Source organism: Pteropus medius, unplaced genomic scaffold (assembly GCF_902729225.1).
Source record: "Pteropus medius unplaced genomic scaffold, Ma_sr-lr_union100, whole genome shotgun sequence".
NCBI classification, from domain to species: Eukaryota; Metazoa; Chordata; class Mammalia; order Chiroptera; family Pteropodidae; genus Pteropus; species Pteropus medius.
Genome location: NW_024353517.1, coordinates 3,989,518 through 4,017,394, shown reverse-complemented (window position 1 = coordinate 4,017,394; position 27,877 = coordinate 3,989,518). Strand labels below are relative to the sequence as shown.

The 27,877-nt window shown below is 42.5% G+C and overlaps 1 protein-coding gene across 10 annotated transcripts in view; it reads left to right on the top strand.

Moving 5' to 3' along the window:
- The window catches only part of DGKG (diacylglycerol kinase gamma), a 189,093-nt gene that overhangs the window by 96,942 nt on the left and 64,274 nt on the right, over positions 1-27,877 (top strand). For 9 of the 10 annotated variants that reach the window (XR_005650210.1, XM_039850497.1, XM_039850498.1 and 6 more), the window contains one exon: positions 1,140-1,204. Coding sequence is in view for 9 of the 10 variants with exons in the window: in XM_039850497.1 (XP_039706431.1) it covers positions 1,140-1,204 (65 nt within the window). In the remaining variant the exon portion in view is untranslated. Of the gene's footprint in view, positions 1-1,139; positions 1,205-1,322; positions 1,454-27,877 lie in introns of those variants that run through there. The other variant, XM_039850504.1, reaches the window with a different exon arrangement.

The following is a 27,877-nucleotide window of genomic DNA, read 5'->3' as shown; positions in this document are numbered from 1 at the left end:
TTTGTCACTCTGCCACCCCGTACCAATTAGGTTGTTTATTTCTAAAGTCTACCATCTGCACCTGAAGTGCTGGCATGAGAGCTAAAGGGACATTCACATTCTTCTGCTGGACAATCAGACCATTAATAAGGGTGGAAGACCAGGTTTCAGGAGGAAAGATGAGTTCAGTTTTAGGTCTGAAGCTCAAGGCTGGTTCTAGAGACATGTATTGTGGAGACACAGCATCTAGATGCTAGTAACAACTATGAGAACTCAAACTGGCCCGTGACATGAAGTGTAAGCTGCAGATTGGACTCAGAGCTAAAAAGTTCTGATCCAAAGATGGAGAGCCCAGAAGCATAGTGTCATGGGAGCTATTGTCACTGTGCATTCTAAGAAGCAGGTGGCCAAGAGTACAGCAAAGGGATGTGCTAATAGGAGATCAGCAAAGTGTCCACAGAATTTGGTCATGAGGCTCTTATTGACCTTGGGGAGAATCATGTCCATGGAATGATCAAGAAGCAGAAGTCAGAAGTTTAAATATACTTTTTGTTATCTACTACGCGTGTTATCTAATGCTACCCATTATTTTTACTGTTGTGGATAATTAAGAGTTGATATATAAGGGCACCTACCAATATCAGTTTTCTGCTTTTGACAATGTACTATCGTTATGTAAGATGCTATCACTGGGGGAAGCGGGGTGAAAGGGACACAGGAACTCACTGTACTATTTTTGCAACTTCTTGTGAGACTTAAATATTCCAAAATAAAAAAGTATTTTTTAAAGAGTGAATATGGCAAGGCATTTCCAGAGGCTCACATTAACCCCCCCCACACACACATACACACACCACACACACAAAGGCTTCTGCATTCTCACTGCTCACAGACCCAGACACCCTCCTCAAAGGGCAGAGGCTGTCCACTCCACTCGCCCTGCACTATGGCAGGGTAGAGGGGGAATATTGCAAGGAGTCAACTGGCATAGGCTCTTCAAGCAGTGTGGCAGTAGCCCTTAACTTTGGACCTGGTGTTCTCCCCTGTGAGATGGGCCCTCAGGGTTTGGGGGATCGTGAGAGTGTGGGCTTCCCTTCTTCCACATCGCAGGGTCATGACCACTAACCAGGGGTCTGCTCTCTTGTCTCTTTCTCTTTCAGGATGCTTCTATTGCACACAGATTCCACGTGATGAGAGAGAAACACCCTGAAAAATTCAACAGCAGGTAAGAGGGTCGTGCAGCTGCAGCCCCCGCTACACTGCCCGCACCCCTCCCCCGTGCCTCCCGCTAGTCCGAGGCCCCCACCTGCTCTCACCCGAGTATTCTTGGCCCCGCCGCCCAGGGACTTCGCTTTCCTGCCACGTTGCCTGAAGGAAGGCTTCCATTTCCAAGAAAATACTGTCAGGAACCTGCCGCAGCCTGGCCTCTTGTCTTCTCCCAGAGGTTGATATGCAGAGGGAAGAAGTTGGGGGCGGGAAGAAGGGAGCGATGCGCCCGCCGTGTGGAGTAAGGGTCTGCTCTTAGCTAACTGGAACCCCTCCTGGGGCTCGGCAGCTTTCTCGAAACGTACCCGCTGCCCGACCCCCAACCCCAGCGATTCCTCTGGGGAGAGGGGCAGCCAGGATGGCAGGGGCCTCATCTCTCGGTCTCAGAGGAGGCGGTAGCTCCTGGGCCAGGGCCCTAAGAGCCAGGAGGGCGTCGCCTCCGCTTCCTGGGACAGCAGAGGGCAGCAGAGGTAGGCCGGTGCAGAGCCGGCGAGACCCCGAGCCCACCAGATCCCAGCCTGAGCCTGTGCACCCTATGTGAAGTCTGGATATTAGGTACGAAAATGATAACAGAGAGAAAACCAGATCATTTGCAAATAAAGCCAACCCCTTCTTGCTGGTGGAAGGGAATTTGAGAGAAGTGAGTTGTGACTGGCATAGAGCTACTCCTGGGATTAAACTGCCTTTCTCCCTTATTTTTTCCTTCTCCGTGGTTAATTGTCATCCTTTCTCTTTCCTGTTTGTTGCACCATTTCAAGATGACCACTGGGTTCCACTCTACCCTCAGGCAGGTGGGGAAGAAGGACTTGCCCTGAGCTCCATGGGCTTGACTGTAGCCTGCACTAGCCTCTTTAAAGCAGAAGTCTGGTGTTATCTGAAGACATTCATTTAAAACCCAACTCCTAAAAAGCTCCACATTTTTATTCCTACTCCTTTCCCCTGATCCCACAGCCTAGGAGGTTGGCCAGGAAGAAGAAAGTATTTTTAGGGATCAGAAACTGAACCTAATGAAGCTACTTCAGCTTCGGGAAAAGTGAGCTATAGGATCTAATAGTAGCTGAACTAATCTTCTTAGGATGTGCATTCTGTCACCGGCCTCTTCTGTTTCTCACACACACACAGATCTTGCACACTCACGAAACACTATTAATATATACTTCTAGCCCCTGTTCCTACTATAGTAACAAACTTACAAATCAATTGATGTCTTCTCACCATCTTTTTCACTCTCATATATACACAAAATCATGTAGAAAAAAAAAAAGTACTCTTCCATCCATTCCAGACTTTCATGGTCTTTTCACACAGGTACCTTTATACATACTCGTGCACACATGCTTGTTAAGATGCCATATGCTTGTGAAATACAGGAGGTTCTGTTCATTCATTCATCTATTGAATGAATGTATCTTTTGTAAACATACCAGGTACCAGGCACTGCTCCATAGCTGTTTTGAATAGCCATGTGTTGGGGGGCTCTCAGTCCAATAGTGGAGACAGACTGGAAAGCAGATATGCATGGTGAACACAAAGCAAAGGCATGGAACTTGGTGTGGCAGGCTTTCCAACGACAGATGCCCAAACCAAGACACAGAAAACAAGTACATATTTTCCAGGTCAACAAAAAGTGAGGGGCAACCCAAGGAGAAGGAACCAAATATACAAAAAGATACCAAGAAGTACAAGAATGCAGCATGCTTGGAGAAGAGCAAGCTGTGCAGTGTGGTCAGTTATGTGGTCTCTTGGCACAAAAAGAAGCAAAACCACCATAGCTGGTAGAAAGCAAGGAGGCAGACAGATGGAGAAATTTCTCTGTATTCCAAAAATCCATAGGTCAACATATGACATAAATAGAGCAATCATCAATCATCTACATAATTGAGTACCATTAGAAAGATACTTCTGTCAGAAAAAAAGTTGTAATCGCACATTACAGTGAAAACTTTAAACAAATTTACTTTGCCCCAAATGACTGTTTTTCCTTCCTACTTCCCAGTTCCCATTCACAAGACTACTTTTTGCAGTTAGGTGCCTGCCTCACCCTTCACCTGATTCAGGTCAAGGTAGTGTGGTCACCTAGAATGATAGGCATGGGGATTTGCATGTAAATCCATGTGCCTACTAATAAATGAAGACACAGTGGCATAGAGGTAGGCCATGTTTCACCAGGTCCCAGAACACTTCCTGTTAAGAATTTTGAATCCATGCTGCTTCTACCCTGCCTGTTTGCTCATGTTGAAAATACCCAGGAGTGCCCAATTTGTCCACTGAGAGGCAGGCGAGCAGCCATTTTCTCCAGGCTTCCTTATTTAGCTTTGGAGATGGTTTTAAATAGGCAGGTGGTTGTTGCCATGGTTACCCCATTACACCAGCAGCTAAACTTAGGAAGGGCCACAAGGGATAGGAAGAAAGCTTGATACTGGGGATTTGGAAATGTAAACGATATTATCAAACAAGTCTTTGTTTTATTCTGCTGAATTCAGGTTTTCCAGAGTACGCACTGCTTGTCTGGAGGCCTTTACTGTTTAATGCCTGGGACAGGGCCCTCAAGGATAACCCTGAAGTTAAATCTAGGGAATTGTGACTCTTTTCTTTTGAACAAGGGAGTGTGACTAGTCAAGGCTCAAATTTATCTGGAAGCTTGAATCTTTGGCTTGGCTCACTGAATTTTCAGGGCTATTCCAACAAGAACTCTTAACCCGAGGCACAAGGCCTGCAGGAGCTCTGCAAACACCGTGTTATTGTATGTAAGATATTCAATATGTTTTTCTGGAAAGAATGTCCATAACTATCAGAAGGTTTCTGACGGGACCCATGACCCTCAAATGGTTAAAAGTCATAGTTCTGAGTCCTCTTTGAATCCTCAGAGGCCTCAAACTATGACTCAGATGTTGGTGTTTCAGGAATGTCTCTCTATACAAGCTGTTGCCAAGGAAGGAGATTGGTTGCACAAAATTAAATTATGTTTCCTAGTGGAATTGTTTTGTTAATGGTGCAAGAACCAGACCCCACAATGCAGGAGGATGAGCCTAGTGCGATAGTCAAGGGGGAAAAAAGGCTTTTAATGGCAGAAACGGCGCTATGTTTGATACATTCTACTTTCTAATCCTTGACAGAGTAATTATTAATTGCTAATTTAGGAATGTTATAAAAAATGATCATCTCATTGTTGACACAAACAACAGAAGAAAGATTTAATTCAACTGAGATTCTAACGTGTTAGAAAGTGTTCTAGGCTACAAGGGTAAGCAAGACATGGTTCCTGCCTTCAAGTAATTTGTAGACTAGCAGAGAAGAGAAATAATCTTCAAATATTTTTTAGAAAATTTTTTTCACATACAGGAGGTTTATTTAGTAGATAATACAGTATACAGGAAGTTGTATAATATAAGACACTTAATGGTTTCATCCCAAACATCACTTGTAAATGAATTGTTTAGAGTACAGAAATAGAGTTATATGGGAACTAAACCCAGAACTGTTATTTTTTTGAGCTCCTATTAATACCTGGCAATAAACTAGTTTCTTTAAATATATTTGATTATTTAAATCCCAAAACAACCATCCAGGGTAAATGTTAGCATTTCCATTTTACAGATAAAGGAACAAAGGCTAGAAGTCAAGTCGCTTAACCGAGGGCATACAACTTTTTAAGCAGTAGAGCTGATACAATTCTTTTTCTTTAATTGAAATATAATTGACATGTAACATTATATTAGTTACAGGTGTACAACAGTGATTCAATATTTGTACATATTGTGAAATGATCACCACGTGAGTCTGATATGATTCTAACCTAGCTCCTAGTGTCAGAGTTCAAACTCTGTTTACTGCACCTGCTCTCTCCCATGGATTTCATTTAGCGAACATCTGTTATATATCAAACACCCTGATGGATACTTATTGTACATGATTTCACTCAGGGCTCACAGTAAAGTGCAAGGGTAAGTGCTACTGTCCCCATTTCAGAGATGAAAAAATTTAAGGCTAAAGAGGATGGAGCTCTTAGCACCTCCATCCACCATTATGGATTGTCTCCGTGGGAAAATGCCTGCTTCATTCTAAAGTGGGGCAAGAGGTACACCGCCCACTCTTAACTTGTGTGGCACAACCCTTCTCCCCATCTAATGTCCATGGCAAGGAGCAGGACCAACTACATGATTTATGTGGGCCAGTGCAAAATGCAAGGCCCCTCTTTCAAAAATTATTAAGAATTTCAAGTCAGTGACAGCAGAGCATTAAACCAAGCATAGAGCCCTTCTAAGTGTGGGGCCCTGTGAAACTGTACAGATCTCACACTTGTGAGCTGGCTTCGGCAAGGCAAGAGGAATGAATAAAACAGATACATTTGCCAGGGCTCATAGAGTGGGGATGTTTGCAATGAAGGTGAAAGAATGGAGGAAAGAGGATTTTGCATCAGGTAGGAGGGAGAAGATATCAACCACTCAAACAGGCAGTAGTCAGTATTCTCAGGGGAGCTGAGAGTGTACCACTAGTCTTCCAGATACCCAAGGGCCAGCCCTCCATGAAGTTTCTGCACTAACTCTCCATGAAGATTTTTGTCTATGTGGAATATATACAGAGAGCTACCTAATTCCAATATCACTGTAAGTGAGTGTCCAGAAAGAGAAGTCTAACTATAGAATTTTTTTTGTTGTTGGTCAGAAACTCAGAGCACTTGGAGAATGTGTTATTCCAAACCTGTTGAGTGCCATCCACTTGAATCTGTCCCTCAGCAGTTTAGGCTGAAGCAAGGTATTTCCTGTTAGGATCTTCAAAGGGACCGAAATAGTGCTTTATTCCTACCAGAAGCTGACTACCTTTTCCAAAAGCCCTTGGGTAATTGATAGGCTCTGGAGTGTTAGCTTTCTTGGAGCCAGGGCTGTGGAGTAGCTGTTGAGGGGTTCCCCACAAGCCCTAATGTAGCCCGAGTCCTTAAGACATTAGAAATACAGCTCGCAAATAACTAAGCACTTAGGCACCAGGGTCTGGTCTAAGTTAGCATCAAAACTTGGCTCTGCCACTTACTAGTTGTATGACCTTGGGCAAGTTACTTAATCTCTTTAATCCTTTGCTTCCTCCCCTGAAAATCTTGCAGGGTTGTTATAAGTATTTAATGAGATAATGTGACACATTGTAGGTTCTCAATAAACATTTGTTGTTGAATATTGTTGAATGACAAGCATGAGGAAAGCATGGCCTTAGATTGCCAGTAAAACATTGCCAATAAAAGACTTTTCTGTTGGAGTGGCAAATGGGATTCAGTTACCATAGGGTCGTTGCTTCATTCGCATGGCTCTTGAACTGAAAAGTTGGAGGATAACTAAAAGTTGGAGGAGGTCTCCGCTGTGGTACACTGAATCTGTTGAAATCCCTCTGTAGGGGGCAGGAGGATGGCACCAATTAACCAGACAGGATTGGGTTGGATTCTACAGAACTGAAGCTGTAGAGAAAATGCCTTCCACTGGCTCCTTGGGTGTCCAAGAGGCAGAAATTTGGGGTCTAAATATGAGATTTTTGAGTCCAAATGCCAAGTCCAGGCTAGAGGCAGGATCGAGGTAGGGGTCACAGACCCAAGTGACATGGTAAACAGGAGGAATGGTGTAGGAGTGAATAAGGACGGGTTGCAGGGCAGGTGCCATGTGCTCCATGGTTACACAGAGCTTACCAGCTGGGCCCATGGAGTGCACAGTGGCTGGCAGGTGAGTGGTCCAGGGCAGTCAGACACTAGAGACATAACTACCTTCCTTCACTGATGTTTGCTCTCCCCTCACCCACCGAGCATCTAGTTTCCCACTTTGGATGAACACAGAGATGTTCTGTGGGAGGCAAAATAGAAACCAGCAAAGCTCAAATCATAGTTCTAGATATGAAAGGGCCTCCTTTCTTGAATATCTATAGTATGCTCTGCAGTCACAAGCATAAACTGTATCACCATTTATATAAGATCTTCTGTTTTTATCTAAAAATAAAACCATTCTAAGTTATTCTTTTCAGGAGCCCTGTGAAGTACCCTGATGTTACAGCTCAAGTGTTTGACTTTCCCAACACATAAAGGTACAATATCAGCAGATACAGTAGGGTTAAAATCCTTCGTTTTGTGCCCTGAATTGGGCTTACCTTCTCCTCCTCTGGTACTTCGCACCTGCGAAAGACCAGCCCTAGGCACCCAGAGGTCCCAACTGTCTGCACTTTTTCCCTCAATCTAGCAATTTTTTTCCAAATATTTGGGATTCAGAAAAGCCCCAAATGAAATTGATTGTGCTATTTTCTATTTCTATTCTTAGTTCTATAGGTATTTATAAAGGAAGTGCACACCTTAAGCTTTGTGTTCAAATCTTTGACTCTTCAAGTCAATTCTGACAGAGCAACTTATTTAATTACTTGAATGTTTATATACTAGCCCACAGGAATGTTTTATCACCCACCCTCCACACGCTTCCTTGGGAGAGACGAAGAGAGTAAAATGAATGAAATATGGGTTTGTGTTTTTGTTTTTTTGGATTTTTTTTTTCCACCAGGCATTCATCATTATGCAACAGCAGAAGACCAGGGTTTTTTTGGGGTGTTTTTTTTTTTTTTGGCTGTCTTACTTGTTTACAGTCAGCCCTTGATATTTTGCAGAAACAAGGGAATAGCAACATGAATCATTTAAAGCTGTGGATGGTCAAAGATTTTAGGAGGCTTTTATTAATATTTGTGTGCAGATCTCTCTGCTGTAAAGATTCACAATATTTTAAATAATATGATGAAATCGCATTAACTCTTAACATTTCCTTCCACTTTCTCCTGGCTCCCCCATCCATGATGGAACTGACAGCACCATTTTTTCAGGCTGATACACATGAGTAGCCTATGATATCTCAAGGCTCCCTAAAAAGTTGCCGGTTTACCTAACAGGTAAATTGAACTGTAGCTTAACAGGTCTTACCTTAACAGGTAAATTGACCTGTAGCTTAACAGGTCTTTTCTTCTAGTCCTTGCCAGGCTGGAACAAGAAAGGTATAATTCATGTCAACAAAGTGGAATCAGTTTGTGAAAATATCAGAAGGAACTTGAAAGCAAGCTATGTTTTCAATTCTTTTAGGCCAGATAATCCAAGAGTTATCAGTATTTATTTATTGATTAATCTCTAGAAATATTTCCATCAAAGAGCTCAAGATGTAGTATAGAATCAAGTTCAGGAGGGCTAAGGTCAGCATGATAACCTCATGGAAGAAAATCAAAGTACACAAGTTCAAAGTAAGATGAGAACTGGCCAGGTCCTCTAATGGGTATTGACACTCTGGATGCTTTCCAGAAGGGAGAGGTCGAGAAAGTCCTGGAACTTGAAACCACATCTTACAAGGAAGGGCTGAATTTGGGATTGTTTCACTCAAAAAGTGAAGACAGGGAGAAGTGATTATTGCCCTCAGATATTTTAAAGTGTTTTTCATGAAGGGGGAATTGGGTTTTTTTGCATGATAAATCAGTAAGAAAAGTGACTAGCTAGACCAATTTGAGCTGCAAATAAAGGACATCAATTCTAACAATTAGAACCATCCTCAAGAACAGGGAGCGGTTGGAGAGGGGTTCCACTTTTATGCTAAGGCAGGTGCTGGGCAATCATCTTGGGGCTCCAGTGGAGCCAAGTACCCAAGAGTACAGATTTTACGATTGGACAACCTGGACTCAAATGCTGGAGTTGTCACAAACCACTTGTATGTGACCTTGATCAAGTTACTCTTCTAAACTTCAATCTATAAAATTGAAATATAAAACTATATTAATTTCTGAAGGCTACTATAACAAATTAGCTTAACTTAGTGGCTCAAGACAACATATATTTACTATGTTACAGTTTTGGAGGTCAGAAGTCTGAAATAGGTCTCACTGGGCTAAAATCAAGGTGTCATCAGGGTTGAATTTCTTTCTGGAGGCTCTAAAATAGAATCTATTTCCTTGACTTTTCCTGCATTTAGAGGCTGCCCACATTCCTTGGTTAGTGGCCCTCTTCCATCTTTAAAGCCAGCAATGGCTAGTCCAGTCTTTCTCTCATCGCATCCCTCTGACAGTTTCTTTTCTGCCTCCCTCTTCCACCAAAAAGGACCCTTGCGATTACATTGAACCCACTCAGACAACCCAGGATAATTTCCCCACCTCGACGTTAGCTGACTGCCAGTTGAAATTCTATCTGCAACCTTAATTGCCCTTTGCCATGTAACTTTATTCATATCCATAGGTTCCAGGGGTTAGAACATGGACATCTTCAGGACATTATTCTGCCTACCACAAGTACCTTACCTCACAGAATTTTTTGAAGATCCAATGAAACAATGCATATTGTTTCTAATAACAAGTGCTTATTTCAGAGGCTTGGCACATCAATGCTGGCTATTATTATTAATGATATTACAACAGATCCTACATCAGATAATAGTCATGTTAGATGACTCAAAAGCCCTAAAATTGAGGTTTGGTTATTCTCTAGGAGGGACAGAGAAATATCTATTGGTTATAGGATATGAGTCATCAGTGTAGCAATATATGGCATTTTTTCTTCATTTATCTTGATAAAGATTTTTCAGTAAAATACCAATACATTTATTATTATATAATAATACATCATACAGTATGATTACATCATATATTGCGATATAATTATAAGTAATTCGTAAAGTTCAGAAAAGCTAAAGTAAGAGAAAACAATCATCCATAGTCCCATCACACAGAAACACAACATTGCCATTTTGGTACATTTCAGCTGTTTACTTGATACCCATATTTTTAAATATTTGTAATAACATGTTTTTATATAGTTGTATGTACTATTTTTAAAATAACTTTTCTTTATGCAAGTAATTAAAGCTTATTGTAGAAAAATAAATCATATTGTTCCCTAAAGAAATAAACACTATTAGCATTCGAACATATTTTCCGTCAGCATTTTTACTGCACAAGTTACTTGGGATCACACTGGTTTAAAACATTATCAACTAGTAGCATTTACAGCTTATTAAAGGAAAATGATATAAAGGAGGTGATTAGAGTGAGTTTATCTGCAGTGGGAGTTTTAATACTCTTTTCCAATTAAAAAAATTCCAGTGATTTTGTTCAGTTGATATGAGAGTTTTAAAGATATCATTACTCAAGTCTCTTTGCAAGTGTAATAACTATTTGCTATGTTATGCAGCTCTACTTTTGTGGAGAATGAATAAAAAGATCTGATACTCTTAGCAGAGTTCTCAGGTCTGTACCTAGTTTTACTATATCTGGAAAAGACCATTTTTTGTTTTATGTGACCATCAGAGGACAGCAAGAGTTGCCATCTGAACTCTGCAGCGGCATAATTTTTCAAGCACACATGACTATCAGGGTGTTTATTAAAGGGCTTAAAAATGTGTCATTCCCAATATAATCAGCATTGCTCTAACTCATGCTAACAACAGGAGCAATGGTTTATTAATACTTTCAAGAATTTCATGATCGTTATTTTTAATTGGCACAACTCCCCAAGTATAAGATAAAAGATTATTGGTCCATTTTGCAGATGAGAAAATTGAGGCTCAGAGAGATTATGCAATTTGCTCAGAACAGACAATTAGTTAACAGGGGAGCTGCTATTCGAACCTAGGTCTGTCTGATTCCACAGCCTCCACATATCCTGCTACACTTCCATGCCTCTATGATCGCCCAGTTTGGGGCCCCATGACCAAAGCAGCACCCAAGAGAGAAACTAGACAAGAGCCACCGAGACGATTAACAGGACCCATGAGAAGTTTTTAAATAAACAAAAAGCATTTTTTCCTGGAGAGGAGAATCAGAGAATGTATGGGGTTGGGCCTGAAGTGTGTGAAGGAATCACAACAGGAAATAGTGACCACACCTCCTTACTCTTCATCTTGACTCAGGAAAGTATGAAGGGGAGAAAATGTGCTTCTAAAGTGAGGATTGCTGTTTGGGATGAAAGGAAGAATCTCCTGGCTTGGAGACATAGTCAAGGCTAAAATGAGTTATTGAGAGAAGTTGTGAAATGTCTTGCAAAGTTTTCTAAAAACAGAAGACAGCCTCATTTGTCTGGGATGACAAACACAGCATCTTCTCTGAGTGAGCTCACTACACCCACCAAATGGGAGCCCTCTGCTTTCCCACCTCACAACTGACAAGTGTGTCCCCTACAAGAACTCCTACCTCCTTTGTTCCTCAATTCCCAGTTGGTCCCCAAGATGTCCCCTCCTCAGAATTTCCTCAGCAGCCTCCGGGCCCATCTGGGTGCTCTTCTCTCTCTTAGGCCCACCCTACTTGGAGCTACCTGTATTTTTGTCCTCTTGCTGCCACACAGGAACCTATTGCCACAACTCATGATCCATTTTATAGAATTTAAATTCAGCTGATTTGCAGTTAGGGCCCTTTATAAAATTTTTCTCCTCAAACACCAGTCCAGTCTTATTATTTGCTTGTTCCACTACTCTCGCCTTCCCTACACATGCCCTTAACTCCTCGCACGAGATGTCCTCTAGTATGACATCTTTTTCTGGGGCCTAATAATTAATTACCTAGTACTTTTTTCAAAATACAATCTACAATCTTCTGAACACGCCCAGGCCTGGCCTCCACTTTCTATTTGAATCTACCTGTAAAGTTTTTCGTACATTTTCTCCCACTTGATTTTTTCTCTTTGTCTTTTATATGTCGTCGTTTTGGTGCTAAATTTTATCTCCCCACTCGTTCATAAGTTCGCTCACTCAGAGAAAGGTCTGAACCCTCTTTGGGGGGATCCACTAACTTAAAATCAGAAGGGTGGTGTGAGTATGTTCCCTCATTCAAAATGTGTTGAGCATCTGTTTTCTGTTAGCATCACGTGAAGGCTGAGAGGAAATATGGATTACCGCAGCTCCTATTTCCAGGAGTCCATGTGTCTAACTGGGAAGATGAGCTTGTACAGAAGCTATTATCAACTGGAATCATTTCCTAGGGTTGCCATTACAAATTACCACGAACTGGGCTTAAAACAACAGAAATTTATTTTTTTACTGTTCTGGAGGCTAGAATTCTGATATCAAAGTGTTGGCAGGATTAGGTCCTTCCCCAGGTTCTGAGAGAGAATCTGTTCCACGCTTTTCTTCTTGCTTCTGCTGGTTGCCAGCAATTCTTGGCATTCCTTGACTTGTAGTTGCGTCACTACTATCTCTGCCTTCGTCTTCGCCTGGACTTCTTCTTCTGTGTCTCTGTCTCTCCAGCCAGATCTTCTTCTAAGGACACTAGTCATTGGATTTGGCCCACCTAATCCAGTCTGATCTCATTTTAACTTGATTACATCAGCAAAGACCCTATTTTCAATTGCAGTCACATTCACAGGCACAGGGGTTAGGGCTTCGGCATAACTTTTTGGAGGGCACAATTCAACCCACAACACCAGCCCTTCCTCAAAACCTCACAAAAGAAGGAAAGACAATATGATGCAGTGAGCTTTCTTTGAACAAGGGGACATGAATAGTGAGTGTATTGTGGGAGCACCTGAGAAAGTGAGATTAGACTTCAGAAAGGTTACATTCGAAAGTGCAGGCTTGAGAAAGAAATGAGAACTCACGGAAGAAAGAAGGAACCAGGGGAATGCCAGGAGGATGCATGCAGCCTGGGCGAAGGGCAGAAGTGTGAGTGCCTACTGGACATGAGAGGAATGGAGAGAGGTACCCAGGTGAGGCGGGAAGGCAGGCGGGAGGCAACTACAGCAAGATCTTGGTGCTCTGCACAGGACTTTGCACTTTATCCTATAGGTGAGTGGGTGAATGGTGACATGGTCAACAAATGCTTTTTGAATATATCAATGAAGGAATGAATTCCCTTTCAAAGTATTTCCAGAGCCAAAATTTCAGGCTCCTAAAAACATGAGATCTTTACCTACTAAGCCTTGCTGAAGCCTTAGAACAGAACAAGATGTGAGGTCAGACGGAGACCTAGGGAGAGAGGAGAGGTAACCCCAGGAGGAAACAGGAAGAAGAGGGTGTCAGGAGAGAGATAAGGGGAACTGGCTTTGCTAACCTGGGAAAGTTAGTACATATCAGAGCCAGAAAAACTATAGAAACCAACCACAGGGCTTTCTTACAAACCCTGAACTTTGAAGCGTGCTATTTGGTTGTGGAAGTAGAAATTTATGTTGAAAAAAAAATCCACGTATCATTCTCTCATGCAGAAGTTGAGTTAGGTGGCTTTTAAACTTAGCTTAACATGTTTTTTATTTGTTTTAGCTCAAGAGAAAAGAAATATCAGAGTTTATTAAACCTCTGTTATACGTTGCTAATTATAACTTTGGAGAATTATTGTCCTTATATATAAGGGCATTTCTGTGATACATCAGAGTCCATCTTTATATCTCGAGCTGATGTGGTTAGCATATTCATTCTGATATATTTTCTTTAAATTGCTCATACTTGCACACGTTTTATTAAAATGGGGTTGAAAAACAAGGTGGAAGAGTAATAGATATTCTCAAGACAGAGTAAAATGATTAATTTTAATTACTTGTTTAAATCAATATGTTCTAAAGAATATTTCAATGAACTTATTATACGGCCAAAGGAAATTTTGAAAGCTGCCTTTTTCTGGACTTATTAGGAAACTCAGTAACTCTCTTCAGTGAAATAAGTGAATTATCTCTCAAGAAATTCTGAGCAAATGGTTTTACAACTCCATATGTCAGGCTGTGTCATCCTTAAATGAAATGTAGATACTAATTCCCAGGTTTCGTTGCATTCAAAATGAGAAGAACTGAGTTTCAGCTACCACCCTGCCTCTAACTTAACTGGCGCCCTTGCAAAAGTTTCTCACTTCTTTGATTCTTAATTTTCTGGTGAAAAAAAATGGAAATTACAACTATCTCACAAGAGCTTATGAGAATTAGAGAAGATAAACAAATGGATTTGAAATGTTTCAAGTGTTAATATGATGCTATTGATAACTGCAGGAATTAATAAGGAGAATATTCAACAGTATATATCTGACTACACTTAGAATGTCCAATTTAAGTGCATAGCATTGTGATTCTTAGATATAATGATAGCTTACACAATCTTAGCTTTGGACAGAACTTTAGGTTTCAGCCCCCTCCCCAGTGTAAGCATCCCTTCTATAAAGGGCAGGAGGTCATCAAATCTCTACTTTGAAGATTGTAGGAGCAAATGATTTTTTTAGCCTTACCACTTCACACTTTACGAAGAAAGCATTTTCCCAATCTTCTAATGCTCTTAAATAAAAGAGGGGCTCTCCTCATTCCAAGAATGTACTTATACCCTCAAGTTGCTAAAGCATCAGGGCCTTACATAATAGTTGAATATTCATGTTTATTGAACCTACACTTAGTATGAAATTCCTCATTGTCTAGTAACAACATCTTTTCTATTCAGTTGAATGAAGAGTCCCTTTAATCTTGAAAGTGGGCCTTTCTGGAGAGCATTCCAAAGTGCCAATCAAGCCAAGTACCCTACCTTGCCTTTGAACTCAATGAGTTGAAAGTGTGTCTGTAATCTTCAGCTTGGGGTTACCACAGGGCAAGAGGTATTAGGAACATTGTGGATAAATAAAACCCCAAAACCATTAGTCTTAGTGAAACTTTTATTGGAGCTGTCAACACAGAGCGTTCTAATTAAACAGGTTCTCCCTTTCCTCTTCCGTATCACTTTGTCTCTGAACTTAGGCAAGGAAAGGGATGGAGGTTGCTCACAATCAAGGCTTCTGCAGACACATGCAAGGTTGGGATGAAAATACAACAGGCTGCCCTCCGATTTGAGCCAATGGCCTGGTTCACGATTCCTACTTATTTTACCTGCCCAACTGGTGATAAGTGTACTAAAGAAAATTGGAAAGTGAAAAATTCAGGAGAAAGGTCAATATGAGCTTAAGCTATTTCTCCAGTAGTTAAAGGATAAATTTATTATTTAGAGTTCCATGATTGTCAAATAGTTAATAAACCTACCAGGTTGTGCCCGACTTATAAATACAGAGCAACTGAAAATTTTTTTTTTCCCAGAAAAGCAGGACTTGGGATGATTATTTTAGCCCTGTGCATGTGAGTTTTGCAAATACTAACAGCTTCAAGTCTTACCCTGCTGCAGCTGGTCAGACCTTGAAATCAAACACATATTAGGACTCATGTCCAAAGGTACCAACAGCTCAGATGGGAATGATCAGATGAGAAGAAAGTTGGGGAGACACTCTTGAGACAGCTTCTAAGAAAATTCCTGGAAGAAACTACAAAAGTCTATGCGAGAGGTCACAGATCCAAATGGCACAGAAGCCAGGGAGTTAATGTAAATGAGAGAAATAAGGAGATGTGAGGCTTTAAGGAGTGGTGGGGACTCTAACAACATGGAGAGCATGTGCCTTGTGTAATGGGAGCAGCCAGTACTCAGCTCCAGCGAATTGTTGCCAAGTTGGAAAGCAACCCAATTTTAACAGATCTGATTTCTCAAGAGAAGCTGGGCTGCAGGTGTGTATATAAAATCTTCCAATTTTAAAAACCACTGTGCAAGTCAAATAAACACATTTCTAGGCCTGAGAAGAGCTGTGGGCCTTCAAGCGTCACATTGGAAATATAACCTTAGGGATGTGACAGGGGCCAATTATCTATTTTACTTGATTGACCTTGATCACAAATTATTGGTGCCACAAATATAAACTGGTCTCCTACCAAAGGAGAGAATGAATGGGCTTGAGGAAAACTAAAGACATCAGTGTAATTGCATTGAGGAAGGGTTTCTAGATGTCATAAAAGAAACGATCCAGAAAGAAAAGTGACCCAGGAGGTCAAAGAGAACATAAAGCAAAGTCAGAGTCTGATTAATAATAGATGTAATATGGAAATAAAGAGGAAATGCCGAACCCCTGTTTGGGGAAAAAAAATAGAAGTGTGAGACTATACCCAAGGAGGCTAGGTTTGAACCTTCTAGAGAAGGGAAAACAGAACAGCTAACAGGATCATCATGAGGTCTGATGAGAGCCCATGAAGTTAGCTACTCAGGGGGTCTTCTTCGAGTGTGTATTGAAGTAGCATTGATTAAAGCTCATATCACAAGATGTTAAAAGGAAATTCACAGGAAGATGGAGGTGAAAGGAGTCATCAAATACACTTGGGAAATTCCAAGTTAAATATAATTCTTTTCTGTACAATAGCATAGAGCCTTTAATATGGATTCTAATCTATTGAGACCATGCAAAAGCAGGATTAAGTATTCAGCTTCCCAAATTTACTTGACCACAGAATCTCTCTACCCCAGAGCATCTAATGAGACCAATATTTTGCTGAATTCACACTGGTGAAAACCCCCGTATTAGAGACAAAAAAGAGTGCACATAAACATATGACCACAGACTATGTCTCCCTTATGCCTGTGGGTGTGGGCATAAGAAACACATCCAGAATAATCCTGGTTAGTATCTCTGTGACTCTGGTGTCTTGAATAGGAAACTAAGGGACATGGGGCAGGGGTGATGCTTTAGTCTCTTCCTCAGCCATGAGTCATACATTTAGAAGAAACAGGCATGTAGCAGGGGACACAGAGCAGCTCTGTAGCTGATCTGAGAACGACTGTTCTGGACCATGGACCTCAATGCTGGAACGACAGGCCCCTGGCAAAGAATTGGGAGCTTGTCACATAAACCAAGAGGAATATTTTTGCCAGAGACTTGAAGACTAGACAGGAGAGCTTTAAAATGAGATTTAAAGGGGATAAAGTAGAATGTTCAAATGAAACTCTAAAATCAAAGCCCACAGAGGGCAGCAGGTGTGAGCTAGAAATAAGAAGCCCAGCAGAGGGGGTGCCAAGCAGTACTCCCAAGGAATTGCCAGGGAGGAGCAGCAGGTCATAGCCACAGTGGAGACATGTTTGCCAGCCTCACAAAGAAAGAGTAAAGTGAACAGGTCATATTCATCAGGGGAGACAAGCATGACCTCCGAGATAGGGTGAGAGAGTGGGGTAGAGCACACAGCCAGAATGCCACACCAGGTGGGGGTGACAAGTGCACATGATCATAGTCACTGAAATAAGTGTTAGGAGTATATACACAAGTATAAGAAGTCACAAATGTCAAAGCAGAAGCAAAGCCAAGAACATATGGATGAGATTTTCAAAAGGGCAAAACAGAAAGGATTTTGCTGGCAGTGTATACTGCAGTCTTCTCAGGCAGAGTGAGGTTCTGGCTGATGCTTTCCCATTTAAGATTTTTTAAACTGGCACAGGAAGAACATGAAATAAAGATGGGAAGAGGTTATTTATCCAGGCATCCACCCATCTAATAAATTGCTGACTTGCCTTGCTAACAATTTCATGACTGAAAAAGTAAAGGAAGCAAGGAGGGAATTGCTTACTCTATATTTAATTCTGACCAGGAGGTGTTCATCTGGTTGATGGTGTGGAAGGCACAGGAAACTCAGGAGGAAGCAACCAGATCATCTCTTCATTTTACCATAGCAGAAAGAAGAAATCTTATGCATTCTTACATTATGCCCTTTATTCCCCTTCCTACCTCTGCTCCTTCTCACTTTACTCTGGCACATCCAGACCTATCCTAATAAGAACTCCAGCCCAGATTTCAGGATGGCCACCAGGGATTTTAGGGCGGAAGAGTCACCATATTTTTTCCCCAGGAAGCTGAGGAAAGCAAAGACTGTCCAACTCAAATTTAGCAGGAAAGACACGCCACTTGTATTTCAAGCTGGAACTCAGAATCCATGTGGCCACAAAGCCAGTTTTATACATAGCAATGGAGTTCTATTGCACCATTATTTAAGTGTATACCATGTCACCCATATATACAGTCTCAATTAATATTCCTAACAACCCCTGCGAGGAAGGTAATATCATCCCAATTCAAAGATAAAGAAACTAAGGAACAGAGACTCAGTGACTTGCCCAAGGCCACATAGAAAGTAAATGACTGACCTGTGGCTTGAACCCAGGCCTTTCTGGCTTCTCACCAGAGCTGCTTCATTTCCACCAAGCTGTCTCCAAAACGAGACATTGGATACATAATGGACTACTTGGCTTCTGTAGGTTAGCCTAGGAACCCAACATCAACATAACATTGTTTCTATGGGGAAATATGCTCAGGGTGACAAACAACTGGCTCACCAAGGAACTTTTGTCACCTGACCTATCATAAATCGGGCGCTGCCTCACACTCAGAAAGGCTGGTTGTGGGAGGAAGAGAAAAGAGAAGGCTCATTCAACCTGCATCTCTTCAGACTCCACGACACCATTCCAATCTAGCTTTGCATTTGCCAAGAGCAGCAGTCTCAAACGCATCTGCAGAGCAATTGCCGTAGCACTTACCACAGAAGGTAGACGTGAGAACCACATGAGGCGAGGGGGTTTTGGTTCATAAAGCTGCTAGTGCAGTTCCAGCACACAGGGAACATCGGGTAAGTGAGGACGGATATGATTCCCATGGCTGGGGGTGAGCTAGGGCGGGAGGAAATAGAGAAGGAGAGCCGAGCTCTGCTGTCTCTCTCAAGGCTCCCCTGGGAATTACGGTAGGGTGAGAGTGTGAACCTGCTTCTAGGGTTTGCCGCCACTTGCCCAGACAGTTCCTGGTATCTGGCCTTCTTCGGTCAGGACCCAGGAAGTGGCCTTCCTCCACAAGAGCTCAGTTCCAGCAAAGTGGCCTGCCTTCTCCAGGCGTTTAGGGCTTACATTCTAATCAGCCGTCCTCGCCCACTGGGCTATAACCGTCCCCACCCTCCTGCGCTGATGGGTGTGTGAATGCTGGTAAAGCATAGCTCAGAATCAAAAAGCTACAGGACAGCTCTTCAGTATAAAGAGTCATTACAGAGCCTTAGAGATACACGAGCCCATCTGCCTCTGCCCCTTTCCCACCCGGCGCAGGGTTTCGTTTTGTCCCAGTGTTTGACTTTGCTCTCTGAGAACTGTGAGAGCAAGCTTATTCAGAGCCCTCTAGCCTCAGCCAAATAGGCCTGAAGGGGATTTTCATTCCACGAATAAATCTTCAAAGGGAGAAAGGATTGCTAAAAGCAGCCAAACACTGAGATTTTTTTTTTTTTCTTTTTGGATGGGGGAAGGGAGCTATTTTCCCTTGGCAAGGACAAATACTGACTGGAAAAACACTCTAGAGACTCAGGCCTCAGGAGAGGAAAACCCTAGCTGCCTCACTAGCTGTCTCTCCTGAGGGTCACCCCAAAGTAACAGGACAGTGTAGTGGCATTCACATCACTGCAACACCTCTCAGATTGGGCCATGGGGCTTTGAAGAGACTGTGGCTTCAGAGAAGCAGGGTCTGTGAGCAGGGATGGTGACAGTGGATGGAGAGTCTCAGAGAAGCTCCCCGTTTCGGCCTGCGTGTGTACCCGCACGCGCACATGTGTGTCCCCGGGTACTGCATCGGGAGAGGATCTGATTTCAGACTTTGGCAGGCTTTGTGCTGGAGTCCTGCCCTTAGGAGGAGATACTGTCAGGTGCCAGATGGAATTCGAGAGAGCTTACCAATGGAGAATATGTCCGTCGTCCATGGAAACAAACATAAACTGCCTTGTGTGGAAGATGAGGGACACTGTTCTGAAGGAATAGATCCTCTGGAGCCCAGACTTCCCCTTAAAGGGGTGGAGAGGCTCCTCTGGACATGAGGCCGGTGGGTTTGGTCCTTTGTTACTTTGAGGCAACAGTGGAGACCAGAGACCAGTAGGGAGGCCCAGAACTCAGACTCTGTGGCGAAGAGTGCCATGGGGTCCTTAGCAGCCAGAGCCAACCAACCCAGAGCCAGCTGGGATCTCATGGCCATGCCCATGGCCTGAGTGGTGGTTGTGAGCCAAGCCAGCCCACAAGCAAGAATGAGAATAGCCCACAGCTTTGCAGTCAGCTTTGTGGCTCTGGCTGACTTTTCCATTTCTCTCTGATGCCTCTGGGGCATAGCAACAGGAGCCACAGGGAGTGAGTGGAAAGGTAAAGGATGAGAGCTACAAGTCCAGAGCTGGGGTTTGAATTCCAGCCAGTGCATCATCAAGGACCGGTCTCAGTTTCCTAATCTGTATCGTGAGAAGGATATGGAATAGTGCTTCTGCATGCACCCTTGTACTATCAAAGAGTGTGCTGCTTTTTATTCATTCTTCACGAGCCCCCACCATGGGAGACATATTGAATAAGATCTCTGTTCTAAGTAATAATTCATTTTTTCATTTTTATTATTCAACAACATCCATTTTCCATTCAATCAATGCCTCTGGTTACCAAGAGGCAATTGATTTAATTCCATTTTATGCCAAAAAAATTTAACCCACTAGTTAGCTTATGCAGTCTTTATATGTTCCACATTAAGAAATGTTGACAGCAATGCATGGACTCTTTTTATGCTTTGGAAGATTCTTTGCAACCTGTGATCTCCTGATTGGGTATCCCTGGAGCCCAAAGATCCCTTGAGTGCAAACGATCTGTCAACTGTGATTTTACAGATAATTTTTCACACATGAAAATGACTTAAACGTCTTCATAGGTTAGCAAAGAGATTCTATATTTATACTATAAAATACATGCTAGGCAGGTTTCTCCCTCCTTTCTTATCCCGTTTTCTTTATCCCCTTCCCGAGCTCTCCCCTCTTTTTTGCCCCCCTTGTTTCTGCCCACCCCCTCCTGGTCTCTGGTCTCCAGTCCTCCTTTCCATTCACTGCCCTAGATTTTTCTGAGTGCCATGAACACAAATCTTGTCCCTGGTATAAAAAGCCAGGGAATACCTTGCCCCCTGAAGCTGAAATATGCTGAGCCAAGACAAATCTGTTGGCAGGAACAGCGGGCACAAGAGTCATGCTCAGAGAACAAAAACAGCTATTTATAAAACCTCCTTCCTGATTGCTGGGGGTTCACTTTCCCTTGTACCAAAGGGCCACTGCCCCCCCCACCCCCCGCCTTGGAAAAGATTCCTCTATCCACAGCTCCGTGCCTGAGGGTCACCGAGTGCCCATCCCAGTGAGCAGTGAGAACAGGGGACAGCATGCAGAGTGGATTAGATGTGGTGACAAGCTCTTCGATGGGCCAGGACAGCTGGTCATGCGGGTGACACAGATGGCCTCTGCAGCACCTGTGAGGTGACGGTCACAGACTCCTTACAGGACTTGATATCCTGGCTTTAGAACTAAGCTCACCTGCCTGGGCTTTATTTCCCTTTTTAAACCTCTGATCTAAACTTTGGTTAACACAATTACTAAACTTTCAAAGGTATTTGGGATTTACATAATGTAAAATGGTAACAGATGAGGTATTCTTGATATTATTACTAACATTCATCATTCAATTATAATTCAACTTGGCTGTCATTTGCCTTTTCTGTATTGCTATCATAGCTGCTCGATTTTGCTAGATTATTATTTACCTTAATAACCTCACACTACTCTCCTATCTTCACCAGCAGTAGCAATAATACCACCAATAACCCAGAAGGCCCACAAGAGTAATAAGTGAGATCATTTGTTTTCTTTTTTAATTAAGATAAACCTTATGAAAATTTATAATTACTGTACCAAAGTAGCTTGTTGACTAGGCATAGTTTTCCCCAGATGTGTAGTTTTTGGCCTATATGGTATTATTTTAAAAAGCTAAATTATTTGCCAACTTTAATAATCAGATTTTACATGAAAAAACATAATTCTTCTCTTTTAAAAATGGCAGCCCTGGCAAGAGGTGGGCCCACACTCCCATATGCTAACAGGTGAGGAGCACATGGGCCCTCTCTTCCTGTCTTGTATCGTGTCATTTCTAGTTGTTCAGGGAGCTTGGAGAAACCTTAGAAATCAGTTGTTCCGGCCCCTTCACTGTAGGGTGAAGAAACTGAGACCAGGAGACTCCTCTCATGGCGTCACACGCTAGTGTGTATGAGAACTGGGGCTGGATGGTGGGTCTCCTGCCCACTGGCCCACATGGCTTCCACCATGTCATTCTGCCCCCTCAGCACAACACAGAACCCATCTTGTGGGTAACATCTTTTTCACTGGGGTGACACAGAAGGCCCAACTGACTGAGTCATGACCCACTCAGAGAACCCGATTATCAAAGTCCAAACCACAAAGAGGAATGCCTTCACTTCAAGGGCACCTATGTCTCAAAATAGCTGTAGTGTCCTCTTTGTAGCCTTCGAAACCCAAAGAAATGTTCTCATGTTTTGATGACTTCAAAAGTATATTGATTGCCCTTATAACTTCCTAGATTATCAGCAAAGGGCCATCATCAGAAGCTCACTGCCTTTGCTGGTAAAAATGCCCAGCAACTAGCTTGGTTTCACTTGTGGCCATCCTTGAAAACAGACTATTCATAGGCTGTCAGGATGATGACTGAATCCAGCCCTAAATTGGTAACAAATATAAAAGAATGTTTTTAATTAGTCTCATTTTTCCCTCATCTGTCAAATGAAAAGATTAAACTAACTAGTGTGCAATCGATGTTATTTTCTTATAAAGCAAGGAGAAATTAAGAAAACTCAGAAATAGAGTCAACCCACGGTGTCACTGCTGTTGTTTTCCACTCTTCCATGTGACGTAGAGTCCCTGGGATCCCAGATGAGGGTCTTCTGCCTCACCTGGGTAAGTTTAGAGCCTGACAGTGAACCTAGGAGTTTTGTGGATCTGGAAATCAGCCTCAGGACAACTGGTTAAGGATTAGTCATCTCCAGGTGAAAGGTGATTAAGGAAAGAAAGGGTGGACCAAAAATAAATAAATAAATAACTCAGGAAGAGAGATGCAGAAAAAGCATTCCAGAAGTCATTAAAACGTTGTTACTTTTATTTTCTTCAAAAAATAATGGCTGCCTGAGATAGAGCCCCACAGTACTTTTGCCCCCACCCAGTGATCGTGTCTCCTAGCAACAAGAACGAACAGTTAGTGAGCACTTACCGTACATTAAACATCTGCTTTGCATTTGCCACATGAGCTTCACAACTTTGATGGGCAGAGAATAATATTCTCATTTTGTTAAAGAAGAAATGAAGGTTCAAAGCACTTAAAGGACTTGCCTAGCCAGTAAGTGGCAGAGCCGGTCATGAACTCTAGCCTCTCTGATTCCAAATGACATTTTCTTGTACAACTAAAGATGAAATAGGCAAGAACCAATGGCACATGCAGCAATAGCAGTCCTCCATCAAAGGCTAAGAGGAAAGTGACTGGGAAACATCTTCGAAAGAAAAAAAGAGACACTGGCATCTAGGTTCTGGATGGCAGGGAGAAGGGAGGCTGTGTTTCCCACCTCAAATTCTGGGGTATCGCATCCCTGTGAGCTTTTACCAAAGGCTTTGGAAAGGGGCCGATGTTAGAGCTGGTAAAGAAAAAGGAAGAAAAGGAAAATGAGGCAAAGGGGAATTCACTTCAATCTGTGAATTTCCTCATTTGCAGTAATAGTGCCCACTGATAGGGTTCTTCTGAGAATGGAAAGAGATAATATATGTAAAATGTTTGACAGAGTGCGAAACCAAAAGGCCAAAGCCTCCCTGATGAGAGGCTTTCTCTACTTCCAGATCAACAAATAACCTGTCAGCACTCCATGCTGTACAGACCTGCTCTGACAATGGAGATAGAAACAAAGAATCCAGATTACTCCTCCCTGGTGTCTTGGTATGCTATGACAGTAGACTGGGAGTTTGGTTTCCTTCTTAATCTCCTAGCAGCTGAAAAGGGGGGCAGCCCGTAACCCAGAGAACCCGGGTGCCTCAGATAAGCCTGCCAGTGAAGTCCTTGGCAACAACACCCCAACATATACAAAGAAAGGTTCTGTCTTATCTTCTTTTATGTTGCCTGGCCTGAAGCTGACCTCCACTTCAGGGCCCACCATTAATGGCTAACCTCAGTTACACAGTGTTCTGGGAGCCACCTTACCCAATTAGCCTTTATCCTAATAGGAGTCTTTTCCTTTCTCTGTCTACCCCCGTGGCCCTTGCCTTTGCTGTCAACAATTTGGTGGCTAGAACAGAGACAATCAAATACTGCCCCTTTATACTATTTAAAATAAAGGCTAATGTCTGTTTTTCTGAGTAACCAGATAAGTGACCTTCATCAGGAAGAGAATACTTTGGTTATTGACAAGGCATCAGCAACATTCAATCAATAAACTTTTAATGTGTATAGGAGATGTGGGCCTTCTGTAGACTAAGACCTGTTATAAATGATTTTTCATGTCTCCATATTTACAACACTCTGCTAAATATTAGCCTATTTTATGGGTGAAGAGGCTCAGAAAAGTAAAAATATTTGCTCAAAGTTACATGACCCATAAAGGACAGAGTCAGAATTTGAATGAGGGTTCCTTGATTCCATTTGAGGATCTTTGCATTAGGCCACAGTGCCCTCTTATTATGAGTGGCTGAAAATGACCCATGTTGAACCTGAAGTGGGGAGTGCCTGAAGAGTAATTTATGTTTGTCTCTCAGCTTTCCCTGTCCCACCCTATGTTGAGGATAATTCAGAAGCACTGCCTCTGCCCCGTTTCTGGGTGAACTGAGAGAAAGAAGGGTGCAGGGTGTCCGGGAGCATCTGGTTTTGCCAGAGGTCAATTCTGGCCTCCCTGATCTCTGAGATTGTGCATATTCAAGACAAGGAGTTTCTTGCGACACATCTGATTCAACTCTTCTAGGAATCCTCTGGGCACTGGGAATTGGGAGGACCTGACACTCCGTCAGACAGCGTTTCCTAGGATGTGATGCAACTGCTAACACCCCAGGCCCATTTAACAACCTGGTAAAGGAGAACCACAGCAGTTTAGTAAGTGTAATAAGAGCACACACCACCACCCCATACTATATGCTAAAGCATGCTAAGATGGGGCTGCGGAATAGCAAAGCACAGCTCTGGTGTCAGACGGTCTGGGTTGGGTGCCCCCTCTGCACCTAGTTGCTTTGGAACCTTAGGCAAGTTACTCACCTCTCCAAGTCTTAGTTTCCTTACTTGTAGTGATAGTACCTACCTATGTAAGCTCTGTAAGGGCAGAGATCCTGGCTCTCTTTTTCATCAGTTATCTCCAAGCTCTACACAGTGCCTGGTAAATAGTAGGGCTCAGTAGATGTTTTATGGATGGGTGGATAGATGTTTGGATGGATGGATGGGACAAAAAACAGAAGTGCTGTCTTTTAATTACAAAGAGGGCTGCCTCTGGAGAATTGATCTCCTGTGCCCCTCTCTCAGTGAATGGCATCTGTCATCTGTCATGCTATCTAAGAAAAAAACTTGGGTGTCACTTTGAAGACTCTTTTTCACTCACTCCTTACAACCTACCAGAGCTGTGAATTCCACCTCCTAAATTTTAGCTTGTGGATCCATTTTCTTCTCCTGAAGTCTACTGTCATGACCTTTGTTCAGGCCCTTTCTAATTCTCTCCTGGATTTGTATACCACCTTCAAACCATCCTCCAGGCCTCCAGTCTGTACCCACCCCTTTCAATCCATTCTCCACACTTGGGACAGAGTGATCTTTAAAAAGCACGAATCTGATCAGGTCACTACTGCCACCAATCCCTTCCACCCCCACTTAAGGAAGATCCATGACACACTCTAGACTTTAACATAAAGCCCAGACACCCAATTGTGGCATCTTCAGCTTTTATAATCTTGCTCCTGTCTGGGTCCCCAGCCTTAGGTGGCCAGTGCCCCCCACCCCACCTTGAGTTCCATGTCCCCTCCAGTAGATTTATGCTCTCTCTTGTCCTGTGCCATTGCTTGGGCTTCTTCCTCTGCCTGGAATGCTCTTTCTCCACCTTCTCTCTTCCCTTCCACATCCTTCAGAACTCAACCCTGGCATTGCTCGGCTAGGATCCTTTCTCTAACTGCCCCTGGTCCAACTAAGAATTGGATGTCCTTCTTTTTAGGTAGTCTCAGTGCTTAGTGCTCAGCCCATGACCCTATGGTCTGTTCCTTTATCTGTTCTTCTCAGGTTCCTGGCTCATGGAGTGCTTTGTTTTGTTCTTCATTGTACCTAGGACACGCCCATCTAGTCCTGGCATAATGAAGGTTTCTCGAATTAATAAATACTTTGTTTAACACCAAACATGCACTTTCTCAGAAGCATATTTACAGTCAACAGCTTTGGACAATCATTGGGTAGTCAAGATATTTAACCAAGGATTAGGGTGTGGTCTGTGACTCTGGAAAATCTATGGGGAACATGTTTTTAATCAAAAGCCAAGAGATGTGATTTTTCTGTCCCAGAAAAGTTTTACTGTATAAAGTCTATGGCTACACAAGCTGATCTGTCATTTTTGCCTTACTATATTATCTAAATATGACAACTCAAATAATAGCTAATAAGTAAGTAATTAACATTCTTGGTAAGCTTACTATGCAGCAAGCATTATGTGAAGTGCTTTGCAATCATCTCAGCTAATTCTCTCAACTACTGTTGGAAGCAGATTATTTTTTATTATCTCCATTTTACAGAGGAGGAAACTGAGGCTTAAAAACTTGCCAAAGGTTACGCATCTAACCAGCAATGGAGAAGTAGTCTAGTTGAAACTCTCAGTCATTCTGCAATACTGACCTAACCATGGCCTCTTAACCTTATTAGATCATCAGAAGAGCCACTTCTGGGCAAAAATAGCTTGTGGCTTCCGGTAAATTTTATTAAAACTCTAAATCTCCTGGCAATAACTTTCAAAAGTAGTGATTCAGACCAGCAGTGATATTTGAAAATGGAATCACAATGTAGGTCTAACTACAGAGATGCTCTTGCTGACAAAGAGGAATGTTCAACCTTGACCTTTATGATAATCTGTGTTTTTCCAGTTACTGGGTCTTTTGCCATCATCTGTTGAAAGGCACTGACCCTCATTTTATCCTCCCTGAGAAATCCTCTCTTTCAGATTTAATTGGTCTGTCCTCATCTTTGATTGTCATTTCATTGAGATGTAGAGCAATGTTTCCCAAAATGCTAATGACTGACCACCTGCATAATGATCACCTGGGCACTCATAAAAATGCCTATTCCTGGGCCCAATCCCAGGAATATAACAGAGAATCTCTACAGATTGGAGCCCAGGAGGTGGCATTTTAATCACATTCCCCAGGAAATTCTTATGAATACTAATGTTTCAGAACCACAAATGTAGTCTCTAGATGCTCACAAGTCCAAGTGTGGTCCCTAAACCAGCATCAGGAGCTTGTTAGAAAACAAGGAATTCTTAGGCCCCAATACTGGACTACTGAATCACAACCTGCATTTTAATGAAATTCCCAGGTGATTCATATTTACATTACTGTACATGCAGAGAACCAGTGATCTAAAACAGTGTTTTCCAACATTTTTCACATCATGGCATACATAGAAAATGAAAGTATTTGTTTGGCATACAGATGAGAATGCCCGCTATGGTATAGGGCTCAGCCTGTCCCAGACCCCACCTGGCCACCCTGAATGCTGAGGACATTGATATCTTAGGCATACCTGTGCCAAAGCACACTGGTTGGGAAGCACTGGTCTACTTAAAGTATACCTAGTTCTTCTAATTTTCTTCATAAAGCATAACTCCCAAATCTTGCTTATTCTTATTTCCTTCATGATTTATCATTTCTTTCCATGCATGCTAAGAGTCAGAAAGGCTACTTCCCAAACAACTAGGTCTTAGAAATCTTCATGTAATGGAAGAGCACAGTCTCATCTTCAAGTTCTAGGTGGCCTCTTTGAGA